Source organism: Palaemon carinicauda, chromosome 38, assembly GCF_036898095.1.
Source record: "Palaemon carinicauda isolate YSFRI2023 chromosome 38, ASM3689809v2, whole genome shotgun sequence".
In the NCBI taxonomy this organism is placed as follows: domain Eukaryota; kingdom Metazoa; phylum Arthropoda; class Malacostraca; order Decapoda; family Palaemonidae; genus Palaemon; species Palaemon carinicauda.
In genome coordinates, this window is record NC_090762.1 from 28,232,856 (window position 1) to 28,247,304 (window position 14,449).

The 14,449-nt window shown below is 45.9% G+C and overlaps 1 protein-coding gene across 1 annotated transcript in view; it reads left to right on the forward strand.

Moving 5' to 3' along the window:
- Positions 1 to 14,449, forward strand: part of LOC137630507 (spermine oxidase) — a 94,041-nt gene that overhangs the window by 52,014 nt on the left and 27,578 nt on the right. The window contains exons 3-4 of the mRNA XM_068362016.1: positions 5,123 to 6,096; positions 14,305 to 14,425. Of these exons, the coding sequence (XP_068218117.1) occupies positions 5,123 to 6,096; positions 14,305 to 14,425 (1,095 nt within the window). The remainder of the gene's footprint in view (positions 1 to 5,122; positions 6,097 to 14,304; positions 14,426 to 14,449) is intronic.

Sequence of the window (14,449 nt, forward strand, 5' to 3'; positions counted from 1 at the left end):
AAGTAGTATGAGGTTTCAAACGATCCCCTTCCGGCCTCGCCTCTAGACCATTGTGTAGAGGCACTCTCCAGAGGAGTCTCCTTTGAGAGAGTCTCTGGATTCTATCTCTTTTTTAGCATCAGAAATCCTGAACATAGAGAAGAGAGTGAAATATGCCATGCAGGCTACTTTGTGGCTGGATCTTTGGTTAAGGTTCGTGGGACACCTCGTCAGAACTTATGATTGGTCCAAGAACTCTACAAGGAGATCGAAGGAAAATTTGCTATTGTAAGGGACCATAAACATTGAGTGTCTCCCACTAGATTGTTAACCTGTGGGTTAATGCTATTCTTAGGCGAAGGGACTCGATAATAGAAAGATTCCACCGACAAGTCCCACATGCAGAAGTGACGTAATTAAAGAACTCCACCCTGTTTAGGCCGGAAGACATCGAGTGGGTGGCGGAGCGATGGAGGAAGCCCTTTTCGTCCACCAGTGGGGGATACCTGCAATGCTGCTTGCAGAGGTGGTTGCAGCACGGAGCCGAATCCTGGACAGTCTCCATCGACTTGGTCAGGGTATCACATCCTGTTCATTTAATCTCTCCCTCCATTGACTCTGAATCCAGTTCCATCAAACTCCTATGCGAAGGGATCTGCCAAAGAAGCAGGCCCTATGGACCGAATACTGGACCAAGTTCAAGAAGGACACTCTCCAAAAGGTCTAAGATGGATCCCCAGGCTTCTTCAGTCGACTGTTTCTTGTGAAAAGTGCGTCAGGAGGCTGGAGACCCTTCATCGACTTCTCAGCTCTGAAGAAGTTTGTCAGATAAACTCCGTCCAACAGGGAGACAACAGACACGGTCACACGAGCGGTAAGACTACAGGACTTCATATGCACACTGGATCTCAAGGATGCATACTTCCAGATTCCAGTCCAACCATCTTCAAGGAAATGCCTCAGGATCATACTTGACAACACATAATACCAGTTCGTGGTACTGTAATGTGCTTTGGTCTTTTCACTGCACCTAAGGTATTCACGAGAGTGTTCGCCCTGGTGTCATCTTGGGCTCACAGGATTGGCATCCGTCTCCTAAGATCTGGCTGGCTGATCCTAGTAGACTTGATGGGAACCCTTCTTCAACACTGAAACAGACTCCTTGCATTTTTCCAAGATCTGGAGATTGTGGTAAACCTTGAGAAGTCATCTCTGCCTCCCTCTCAAAGACTGGGTGCTGGATGCACTGCCATGTCCTAAGACAAAATCTGTCAGCTCACATTACCTAGTGAAGCATCAGTATTTACATCCAAACTATTTTCCTTTACTGTATATTAGCAATTGAGATGATAAAAACAATTGAAGATAAGGAAAACCATAAGTTTATCATTTATATTGATTCTAGAAGTGCCATAGAAAGCTGAAAGGGTTACACGCAGAAGAACTGATTGGTATTAGAAATTAAAGAGCTCTTTGATAGGTTTTATTCATGGGGTGGTAGATGTAGAAATATTTTGGATTCCTCCTTATGTCGGCATTTTTGGAAATGAAAAGGCAGATGCTGCTGCTAAATCATCAGTAAATTTACCAAAACTAGTTATTAATCTATCTGTGAATGATTATGTAACTATCATGAAAAATTCACAGTAGCAAAATGGTAAACTTGGTGGAGTAATGAATCTGACACTAATAGACTAAAACAAATAAAGCCAACTTTCTCTCAGTGGGAATTCTCTCATCAAATAGAAAGAAGAATTGAAGTAATTTTAGCAAGGTTACATATAGGTCATACTGAATTGACTCTATGAATTTATAATGTGCACACTTAATGAAGCAGTTCCCAGGTGCAGTGAGTGTGACACTTTAAGCAAACAACATATTTTCAGCAATTGTAAAGTTTTTGATAGAGGTTTTATTTTAGAAGAAAAAGTTTTACGGACACTGTATCAGATTCGGAAAGTGTTTTTATGATTTTAAACTTTTTTTTTTAAGAAAAATAGGTTTTATAAATCAGATTTATATTTTTATGTACCACAAACTTTTGTGTAAAGATTATGATTTTTTTTGCTATAATTTCTATATATTTATTTTGAATTTTATTAGCTTTTATCTAAATGTTTATATTTATCTTATACTGTATTTTCTATATATTTACTTTATATTTTATTATTATTACCTTTAATATAAGTATTTTTCCTTCTAAATTTACTCGGGCCAATTCTGTATGAGTCGAACTTGACTTATTGGTGTGGTTAATCTCCTCCCTTTTTATAATATTGTAGTGATTTTCTGAAAGGACTGTAAAAATAGTAACTGAAATTTTGCTGTAGATGAGCACATCTGAAAATTATTGGGATTTGTATGTTGGGCATGTGTTGTGGGAGTATAATGCAATGGTGCACAAGAATACAAGTACTGTATGTCTCTGTGTAAGTTTGTGTTGAATTTTGAAAAGATAGTAAGACCGAGGTTGAGTGTGTCAGAAAATGATAAAAGATGTTTGGAGGAAAGTAAATGAGAGGTTTGTAAGCTATGAACTGGGAGAGAGAGTTTAAATAAGTCATTGGAGAGGGAAGAATGAATGTAAATAGTGTTTATGATAAGTTTGAAGGTCCATATGAGGTATTAGATGTTGGTTCTAGTGGGTTGAGTTGTTTTGCGTAAAGTATGTGTGGATGGTAGTGTAGAAAAATGTTGTAAAGTAAGGGACAATTTTGTGTTGGTGGATTTTTGTCTGTTAGAATGATTATAGGTGTGGTTGCAGTTGTTTTATGACATCCCACCACACAGCCAGGTTGCGACAACTGTTTGGTACCCTTGACAGTGAGGCATTTGTTGACCGAATGCTCCACTTATGGTACTGAAAGAAATAGATATCTGTTTGAGGCTCAAGGTGAGGATGGCAGGTTCATCCTTGCCAAGATTTTCGGACATGTTCCGTGCTGTGCTAACAGTATTTTTATATTTATTTCAGGAGGTCTTCTGAAAGCTATTCAATTTTTATAAGGATATATTTGCTTTTATTGTTTTAAATCGAATTTCCTTTTATTCCTTATTCATAACAAATGGTATGGGCATAAATGACCTTTGATATTAGGTTGCCAGAAAACTCCAAATCAATCAGGTTGTCCAGGGCACCAGCCACCTGTTGAGATACTACCGCTAGAGAGTTAGAGGGTCCTTTAACTGGCCAAACAGTACTACATTGGATCCTTCTCTCTGGTTACGGTTCATTTTCCTTTTGCCTACGCATACACCGAATAGTCTGGTCTATTCTTTATAGATTTTCATCTGTCATCACACCTGACAACACTGAGATTGCCAAATAATTCTTCTTCACCCAAGGTTTTAATTACGGTTTTGTAATTGTTCAGTGGCCACTTTCCTCTTGATAAGGGTAGAAGAGAGACTTTAGCTATGGTAAGCAGCTCTTCTAGGAGAAGGACACTTCAAAATCAAATCATTGTCTTGGATGGTGTCATAGCCTCTGTACCATGGTCTTCCACTGTCTTGGGTTAGAGTTCTCTTGCTTGAGGGTACACTCAGGCTCACTATTATATCTTATTTCTCTTGCTCTTGTTTTGTTAAAGTTTTTATAGGTTATATTGGAAATATTTATTTTAGTGTTGTTACTGTTCTTAAAATATTTTTCCTTGTTTCCTTTCATCACAGGGCTATTTTTCCCTGTTTGAGCCCCTGGGCTTATAGCATTATGTTTTTCCATCTACGGTTGTAGCTTAGCAAATAATAATAATAATAATGATAATACATCATACATACATATACCAAAGGCACTTCCCCCAATTTTGGGGGGTAGCTGACATCAACAAATGAAACAAAAAAAAAAAGGGGACCTCTACTCTCTAATAATAATAATCACCTTACGTCCTGTTGTGGCTGGGCAAAACGTGGTCAACTAACACCTCATCTCCCTTGTAGGACAAGTAGCAGTTGGTTGTGGGTATATGTTACCCGGGAGTAAGACGAGAATGAATGTGTGAGTGACTGGCAACTTCCTATTTCATTCTCCCCTCTTTTGGGTCGCAGAATCCGAGGAACTCTGCAAGCTAATCTCCTCTAACTACTGGTGGATACCATGCTCTTTATGATACCTAATATATTTATGTACAGTATATTTGTAATGCCCCCGTCCTCCATGCGAGGCAGAGTCGGGCAATGTCTAGGTTAAGTGAGGGATTTAGCTCCAAGTTTACTCTTACCTGGTCAAGTCGCATTGCTAAATACTATGCTAGTAACAATTGCCCAGGCCGTCATCCTTTTAGGATCATGAAGTGTTGGGGTTTCCTCTAAACAGCTCGTATGTAGCAAAAAGGGACACCCCCGGACAGTCTCAAGTCCGTTGGGTTAGCTACTTCCACCCACCATAAGGTGAATCTCCTATGTAAAGAGTGTAAGATTTGTACTTAAGGCCGAAACAAATGACAAATTTGTAATCATTTGTATTTTCCCTAACTTAACAAACCTGAAGGTTTTTACTACACATACTGTTCCTCCCGTCACCTAACCCCAGAAGTCCTGCCGCAATTGCAAAGTGACAGTGTTTACTACTGCTGGTGTGAGCGGGGTGACGGGCTATCACTGCCAATTCCCCTTCCGCTAACCAGCGGAGGGTAGTTGGTCAGATTTTTTTTTTGAAAGTCATAGTTTTCCTTTGTAGATGTATGTTTTGTGACAATACCATTCTATAATGACACTTGAAAAATAATTGTAAAGTAACTTACTTTGTTACGGATTATGTTTCAATTACCTTTGTATTTCCTTGAAATTTGATGACTGGTTTCAGCTAATACTGAAATAATACTCCTTTGTAAAGAGATTCAGGTTTGTAAAGTTAGGAAAATGGAAATTATTTCAAATTTGTCATATTTAGGGATCTTAATGGTAGGACTATTTGTTACTAAAGAAATTATCAAAACTTTTTGTACTAATGTATTTTGATATGATTATATTTGATAAATAAAATTTAAATACAAAAGATTAAAATTTGAATATTGGATTTACTTTATATGGTACTTTTCATGGATTTTGTTGCTCAATTTAGGGGAGACATTTTAAGACTGTGATTTTTTAGATTATGACCTACACATGTTGAAACAGTTTAAATGAGTTTCTGTCTTTTCAGGAAATATATGATGCATATTTCTGGTTCTTCAGGCGATGCGAAGAATACTTCCTATGCAAATACCTTCCTCCAGATGGAATAGAAAGTGTTGGGGAACACATAAGACTAGAAATATCAATATATTTAGAACAATTTCAAGAGCATGAGAGGCACATTAGGAGTCTGATTTTTAACTATCTACTTAACCGTGAAACTTGCATAAGTGGGTGTAATACTATGGATGAAATTGATCTAATGGAAATTGGTAGTTATACGGAGCTTCCAGGTGGTAATATCGTGTTGCCTGGGGGTTACAGCAGTATTCTTGGTCCGTTGACAAAAGATATCCCTGAATCGCAGCTGCTTAAAGGTCATGCGGTTGAGTGTGTGAGGTGGAGAGTGGGATTAGAAGGCACAAGTACTGTTGATTCAGGTTTAGGGCAAGACCTTTTGAATAAGCCAGAGGATAGTTCTGAAGGCCTTCTTGGTGAATGTAAAAGTGGCACAGTATCGCTATCAACTTCCCCGTCAAGGAAGTGGAAACCCAAAGTAGAAGTTGTTTGCCAAAATGGAAAGAGATTTTATGCTGATCATGTGATTTGCACAGTTCCTCTAGGTGTGTTGAAAGAAAACGGAAAGAAACTGTTCGATCCGCCTCTGCCTGATTACAAGATGGACTCCATTAATAGACTTTGCTTTGGTGTAGTGGACAAAATATATTTAGAGTATGAACGGCCATTTTTAAATCCTAACTTAACTGAAGTGTTGTTGTTGTGGGACCCCATAGACCTTAAAGAACCTGTGAGTGAGAGATGGTTCAAGAAGATTTACTCATTTACAAAGGTGTCAGAAACACTCTTATTAGGCTGGATATCAGGGGATGAAGCTAAGTACATGGAGACTCTTCCCTTTGACCAAGTCTCTGAGAAGTGCACCGAAATTCTACGACAATTTTTGAATGATCCCTTTATACCAAAACCCAAAAGATGCATCAAGTAAGTTGAACATATATCCTGTTTATTATTTGTACTGTATTTAGTTCTGTTTTAAATCCAAATTGTTAGGAGAGATAAGTCCAACATTTCTTTCATGTTTTGCTATAATCAAGTCATTGTTCCTTATCTTTTCTTTTTCTATTTTGGCAAAATATACTATTTTATTATCTTAAAGTAAAAAAGTGGAATTTGTTCCAGCACTATATACAAACCCTACGCTCTTAACGTAGGAGTATTATTTCGACGATAGCTGAAACTAGCCGTTGAAGCTTTTGTGTGATGTAACTGTGGTAGTGGGGGTAGACCAACCACTCGTCATTTTTTATTTCGGTATGGTAGAGTTAAGGTGTAGTCTTGCTCTCCCGTCAAAACCTTTTAACGGTCTTAACGATTAAAAGGAACTGGCCTCAAGTTTAAAAAATTCCTTTTTCTTTTCAGATGGTGACTCTGACTTCCTTTAGGTGTGGACTCTATTGCTTCCTTTAGCGAAGCAACGGCGACCACCACTGAGGGAAGTCTCTTCCGTTGCCGCGTGCAGCAACCCATACCTTCCTTGGGGCAACCTCTACCTTCTTTGGGCAACCCCTACCTTCCTTGGGGCTTTCGGGTCTCTGCTAAGGAATGGCTTCCTAGGGTGTTACAGTTTACTGCAGCACTCTGTTTCTGCTCACCTTCATTCCTGCAGCTCTGGTGTAGGAACGAGCGCAGGGGCATACTGATTTCCTTTGAGATTTCCAGTCGGGGGGGGGGGGGGGGGGATCCGTTCGGGGGTAAACCCAGAAGCTAGCTTCGGCTACATTTCGCAGGCAGCTCTAGATGTTGACCTTCAACTCAAACACAGCTTGTAGATGGGGAGGAGAGAGCACTGCCCAGTTCCACCTCTAGATGTTGGACAACTTCCCCTTCCGAGGAGAGTTAACCTCCACCAGGTGTTAGGCAACTTTCCCTTTCGAGGGAGTTACCCTCCACCAGCCACTGTCCAGCAATTTTCCCACTTGCAGGGAGAATTGCCAATGGCAGTAACAGGGGTTGGTTGTCTTGCCCACCAGCAGGAGAGACTGCCTTCGCCTGAGTGGTTTCCTCTGCACAGGATTCCTCTGGCAGGAATAGGATTCATCCATGCCTCGCTCTTGCTCTTCAAAGCTTGACTACAAAGGATTTAGGTGATTGATTGCAGTTTCTTCTCATTGCCGTTGTACCCTCATGGTACAAAATGAGTTTTGTGAGCAGTTTCACTATTGTAATTTGTATTTGTTCCAACACAGAGTACTTACCTAGAACTACTTTCTTAGGAGTTACTGGTAACTCTTCCCAACCAACCAGAATTTTGTGTAGTTTACCCTATTCCCATTTTCTATGGGGGTAACCTCAGGCGGAGTGATACGCGCCCTGAGGCGACCCGGGGTCGTAGAGCGTGCTAGCTCAGGTCGTGCTCCTCAGTAGGTTTCTGGTCGCGACGTGATTATCATCTCGCCGCGCTCTCTCTTACCCAGTGCGACCCTTTGTGTCTACCACGCGGTCCCCACGTTTCTTTACCCTTATCCTTTCCTCTGTGTCCCTGTGTCTCTTGGTGTGTTAGTGTTTCATTATGGAGCATCCCCGCCATTGCCCTGGGCCTGTGGCCGGTAAGTCTTGTGGGGCTTTCCTCTCCAAGCCCGAGGTTGACCCCCACTCGCTGTGTTTGTCATGTAGGGGCCAGGTGTGCTCCCCTACCACCACGTGCTTGCAGTGCAAGTCCTGGAGCGAGATCCAGTGGGTCCTTTATAGCACGAAGAAGAAGGCGGCGGCCAAGAAGTCGCCCAAGAAAGCCAACGTGTCGTCTTCTTTGGTGTCTCCAGATGCCTCGTCGGAACGAGGCTCCCTTCCATCTTCCCCTACCCAGAGTAGGGGACGAGGTAAGTCCATTGCGGGGAAGCGGCCCATTGCCCTTCCCCAGGAGTCTGAATTGTCTGTGGGGGAAGATTTTGGTGTGATACAGACATGTAAGGGGCCTGAGGGAGGTGCGGGAGTGTGTGGGAGACGAGGTCCTGGTGCCCGCAGGGCCCGTCTCTACCGAAGACCCTATGTGGGGGAAGTCGGGTGCTACCTCTTCCCCAGCTTCATGGGTATGTGTTTCAGGTGCTTCGGCCGCCGGGGGAGACGCCGAGAAAGGAAGTTGGTCTAATTCAGACCCCGACGTTTGGGATCCCCCTAGGACGCCATTCGGGTCACCCTTCAGACTAGAGGAGGAGTTCAATCATTGGTTCGGCCGTAAGAAGGTGCCTCGGTCTCCCCCGGCACCCTCGTCAATGCTCCCGGCCGTCTTTCTTCAGCCCGCGACACCGGAGATTCGACATGGAGTTCACCCTGCTGCGTTGGACGTCTCAGGCGATTCGGCAGATTCCCTCTCCTCCTACTCGTCATCCTCGTCCTCGGATTCATCGTCATCGGAGGACGGAGCCAAGTCCACGAAGAAGAAGCGGGAAAGGTCCCGGAAAAAGAAGAAGTCCCGCTCCCATTCCAGACAAAACAAGAAAGAGTCCAGACCCTCCAAGAAGAAGGCTAAAAGGAGTAGATCAAAGGATTGGGTGAACGTCATGGTGCCCCGGAACAAGGTGTTTAAGGTTACCATAGCCGTGGCCGCTTCTGGTTGGCTCCCTAGAGCCTCTTCTCCACCGTCTCGCCCCTCCTTCTCCTCATACGGACCAGAGTCCCGTCGGGGGAGGTCAATCCAAGCCCCCCGTGACGCGCCCAAGTCTGTAAAGGCCTCCGCTACATCAACCCTGCGGTGGGAGGCGCTCCACCAGATGGAAGGCCACGCCAGCCGCGGGCACCTTGGCTGACTTCATTAAGCACCAAGGGCGCCCGGCGGCCCGAGATAATCCCACGGACACAAGAAACCCCGCAGGGCAAGGTAATCCCATGACGGATACCTTCGTCTCTGCGGGTCCGCCCGTGCCACGGGCAGGCCCGTCTAACGTTACACCCCCCCCCCCACCGTCACCAAAGATACTCGTGGGGAGGGACTGGTGACAGAGGCCCTAGTAGAAGGAGGAGAGTGCTCATCGGATGACGTCTCCTCCTATCGCAAAGTGTTAGCCCTCATAAGACGACACCAAGTCCAAGCCCGCGACGGAACAGACCTGTCTCTCCGGACTCAGTAGGCTTGTGGAGAATCCAGTGCAACAGAAGCCCTCCTTAGCTCTACCCCTAGCTCCTGACGTCAAGCTGGGTATGGAGCACATAGACAAATTCTTGGACGGCCTGGCAGACGCCCCTAGGAGCCAAAGTTCCTCGAAGCTGCTCCCAGGGCTAAGGACGCAGAAGAGGTTCTACGTGCCAGAAGGTCGTCGTGGAGGGCCCCGCGCAGTGGAGTCAGCCATTACCTCGTTGAACCAGGGTGCTGCTGAACGCTCTGTCCATGGCCCCGGTGTGCTTTTCCCCTACGGAGACTTCCATGATGGAGGACATGGCTCAAGACTTGGTTTAAGTGTCCTCCTGGTTAGACTGGTGGGCCTGCACTTTGGTAGGCTTTTAGTCGTCACATGATCTCTCCCTCCCAGAGAACCAGTCCTTATTGAAAGAGCTGATTAGCTCAGGGGGCAAAGCCCTAAAGTTTTTATCTTATCAATCTCTCTCCCAGGCCACCAATTGGGTCCTGAGGAAAAGGGGTACAGTCCTCATTGGTGGCTCCTGAGGAAAAGGGGTACAGTCCTCAGCAAGTTAGTAAGGAAACTCCCCGACCGGGAAGCGAGAAAGTTAAGGAATTCCTCGGTGTGGGGCAAGTCAATCCTCCCCCTCAAGCTAGTGGAAGAGACGATGGAGAGGGTGAGGAAAATGAAGGACGTGGGAGAGCATAGACCTCCCCCCATGAGACACCCACCACACAGGAGACCCTCTGTGGAGGTCCCTCACTCATCCCGTGCATCCCCTGCCCAACCTAGAAGAGAGGCTTCTTCGGACCCTTGGCTTCAAGCAACACAGCCCCCCCATAGGGGTAACACAGCCCCTCAGTCAAACTTTAGACCGTCCTTCGGCAACTCAAGGAGAGGTCGGTCCGACTGCTCCTCCAGAAGGAGATAGGAGGCGAGGCCCCCTACTCCTACAGGAGCCTCAAGTAGGGGGATGCCTCAAACACTCTTGGCAAGCATGGCGGGATTACGGTGCGGATCCCTGGACAGTGACAGTCCTGAGGGAAGGTTACAGACTACCCTTCCTAGCAGAACCTCCCCCTCTCATTCCGGCCCTACAGGCCGAGTGGTTGATACCCAAAAGACCCCTTGAAACGGGCGGCGTTGCAAGAACAGGTATCGTCCATGATCTCCAAGGGAGCGTTGGAACCAGTCGAAGATCCCGGCCCGGGGTTCTACAGCAGGCTCTTCCTGGTGGAGAAGGCGACAGGGGGTTGGTGGCCAGTAATAGACCTGTCGGCCCTCAACAAGTTTGTGGCAAAAACCGACTTCAAGATGACACTGTGAGGACAGTGTTGGCCGCCTTGAGAGAAGGGAACTTCATGATATCCCTGGATCTCAGGGAGGCTTACTTCCAAATCCCCGTTCACCCCTCCAGCAGGAAGTTCCTCAGGATAAAGTGGGATACCCGAGTCCTGCAATTCAAGACCCATTGCTTCCGACTGTCGACGGCCCCTCAAGTGTTTACAAGAGTTTTCACGACGGTCTCCGTATGGGCACACGAGCAGGGCATCCGTCTGATCCGATACCTGGACAATTGGTTGCTTCTTTCAGCCTCAAGGGAAGAACTGAGGGAGCAAGGTGCAAATTTTCTCCGTCTCTGCAAGGAATTGGGTATCACAGTCAACTTAGAAAAGTCCCAGTTGAGTCCCACCACCAGGATGACTTACTTGAAGATGGTCCTGGACACCCAATTAGTGAGAGCCTTCCTGTCATTGGAGTGGTTGGAAAACCTGGAGCGAGTTCTGCAACCCTACCTGACGGACCAACCTAGGAGGGCCAAGGATTGGCAGAAGTTGCTAGGCCACCTAGTGTCGTTAGAGAAGTTAGTACCACAGGGGAGACTCAAACTCCGGGCAGTGCAATGGAACCTGAAGGAACACTGGACCCAAGGAAGAAATCCCCACAAGGTGGTTCCGGTCTCCCCAGAAGCGAAGGTGGTCCTACAGTGGTGGCACGACAGAACGAACACCGAGAAGGGGATGCCCTTCGCACCCGACCCTCCGGAGGTGCTATTGTTCACGGACGCATCGAAGGAAGTTTGGGGGGCTCACCTACTCGACAAGTCAACAAAAGGAAAATGGTCGCGCAAGGAAGCAACGCGACACATAAACATTCTAGAGATAATGGCCGTACTGAGGGCGAGTCAGGAATTCATTCACCTTCTCCGTGGGAACACCGTGGTGTTAATGTGCGACAACGCGACGGTAGTAGCCTACGTAAAGAAGCAAGGGGGTCTAAAGTCGAAGGAGCTATGCGCGTTATCGACAGAACTATTAGAATGGGCTGCAAAAGAAGGGATCGAAATCACAGCAAGGTTCATCCCAGGAAAGAAGAACGTCCTGGCAGACATCCTCAGCAGAGTAGGCCAGGTGATAGGGTCAGAGTGGACTCTACACCCGGGTGTAGCTCAGGCAGTCATACTGAAGTGGGGCTCTCCGGTAGTGGACCTTTTCGCCACCCGTCTGAACGCCTAGCTCCCCGTGTTCTGTTTACCAGTCCCAGATCCGTCAGCGGCGTTCGAGGACGCCTTCCAACACCCTTGGGACGGCCTCAATGTGTACGCCTTCCTTCCCTTCGGGATGATTAGGCAAGTCCTCAACAGGGTGAGAGCAACAGCCAACCTCCAGATGACTTTGGTTGCGCCGTGGTGGCCGGAGAGGGAGTGGTTCGCAGACCTAAAAGAACTGGCCCTTCTTCCTCCTTGGCTGCTTCCAGACAGGCCAGACCTCCTCCGTCAGTTCCACTTCCAAAGGTTTCACGAAAATCCTCGGTCCCTCCGCCTTCACGCGTGGAGGTTATTGAGCGGCTCCTGAAGAAGGATGGATACTCATCGAGGACAGCGGCGAGGATGTCAGGTTACTTAAGGCGTTCCTCAATCGCAGTCTACCAGGCAAAATGGGCAGTCTTCTCAAAATGGTGCACTTCCCGGGATATCAAACCGTTGGGGGCTTCGATTCACGACATAGCGGACTTCCTGGTGTACCTCAGAGGCGATGTGGGCTCTTCCATTCCAGCCATAAAAGGAGTACGTGCAGCATTAGGTCAGGTCTTCCTCCTAAAGGGCATTGATTTGGGAGCCTCCCGACACATCTCAATGCTCATCAGGAGTTTTGAGCAGTCATGTCCCCCACAAGAGGTGAGGGTACCACAGTGGGACTTAGCTAGAGTACTCAAAGCCCTGTCAGAACTGCCCTTCGAGCCCTTCAAGGACATCCTGGATAAGGAACTCACCCTCAAAACAGTCTTCCTCTTGGCCCTGGCTTCGGCAAAGAGAGTTAGTGAGTTACACGGACTATCGTACGAGGTCTCACACTCAAAGGGGTGGCGTGAGGCTTCATTTAAATTTGTCCCTAGCTTTGTGGCCAAAACACAAAACCCGGCTTGTTGGGATCCTCGGTTTGAGGGCTTTTCGGTGCCAGTGATCCCTCGGTCAGACAACCCTAAAGACTTGCTCTTATGCCCAGTCAGAGCAGTAAGGAAATACCTGTAAAGGACATCCAAGCTCCGACCTGAGATCATTAGTTTATTTGTTTCGACCAGACGTGTGAAGAAACCAGTCTCCAAGAATTCAATCTCCTTCTTGCTACGCCAAATGATCAAGAGGGCTTACGATGCCTCAGGAACCCCTCTCTCAGGCAAACCAAGGCCTCATGATATTAGGGATCGTAGCACCTCCCTAGCATTTGAGAAGAACATGGCCGTGGGCCAAATCCTGAAAGCGGGTACCTGGTCCAGACAGTCCACGTTCACGGAGCACTACCTGAAGGACTGTTCTAGGAAATCCTTGGACGGGTTCGCCCTTTTCCCGGTCATTTCTGCCCTTCAAAAGATTCAAGGTCATGGCCCCGGGGAAACCGGGGGCGGTAAGCCAAGAGACACATGTTCATCCCTTACCTTTCCCCTTATCATCCTTCCCCTGCGTGGAAGTGACTCAGGCCCTGGGGGCCAGGATATATGTCTTCAGCAAGGAATACGTCTCGGAAGTTTTTGTACAGAGGTAAGCCACTTAGACACTAAGATAGTTTTTTGGGTAGTTCCCCTATTTTCATACAGTTTTCGAGTAATGGTCGTCAGAACCTAGTCCCCTATCTAGGTTCCTTTTCCCCTCGTACTTCCAACCTTTGGTCCCTAGTCCCTGCAGGACACTCCCACCTAAAGTTTAAGTCTCCTAAAAAAGTAGTTCTAGGTAAGTACTCTGTGTTGGAACAAATCACAAATTTTTAAATAATTTGTATTTTTCCTAACATACTTACCTAGAACTACTTCGGGTTATGGCCCACCCATCCTTCCCCGAGGGCCCTGCAGGGCTGAGGAGAACCTTTCCGACGAAACTTACTGAGGAGCACGACCTGAGCTAGCACGCTCTCCGACCCGGGTCACCTCAGGGCGCGTATCACTCCGCATGAGGTTACCCCTATAGAAAACGGGAATAGGGTAAACTACACAAAATTCTGGTTGGTTGGGAAATTACCAGTAACTCCCAAGAAAGTAGTTCTAGGTAAGTATATTAGGAAAAATACAAATTACTTAAAAATTTTTGATTTTTCATAAGAACTGGTATACAAACCCAAGTCTTTCAAGATACACTTCCCCAAATCCCTCCTGAGCCTGCTCACTCGAGCCAAAAATGAAAAATGATGCGATACGACTGGGAAGGCGAGAGTCTCCCCTTTACCTACCTTGTTAAAGATTCAATGCCTATATTAGCTTGCTTTGAATACATTCCTATTTAAAGGAGTCAAGTTTGTATAGTTAAGACAAATGTAAATTACTTTAGAAATATGTAAAATTTTTTAGTTGTATTACTTAATCTAAATAAGGATATGATTGTGTGATTGTACTCGAGTAATAAAACAGTAACATTTATGCATCCTTTAGTACTGTACTGAGCATCTTATTTTATATGCTAATGATTTATACTGTGTATACAGTTGAACATTGAAATGAAGTGGATATGCTCTGAAGGTTTTATAACCCTTTAAAGTGTTAGAACAGCCTTATGCAATCTTATCTTACTCATGTTCTCCAATTTCAGCACAACCTGGTGGTCACAACCATTTACCAAAGGTTCATATACGGCAGTGGGTGTTGGGGCCTCACAAGTGGACATCACGAACATTTCTCATCCTCTTTATATGCATCCTACTTCAAGCAAAGTGAGTTTGTTACCATACATTTTT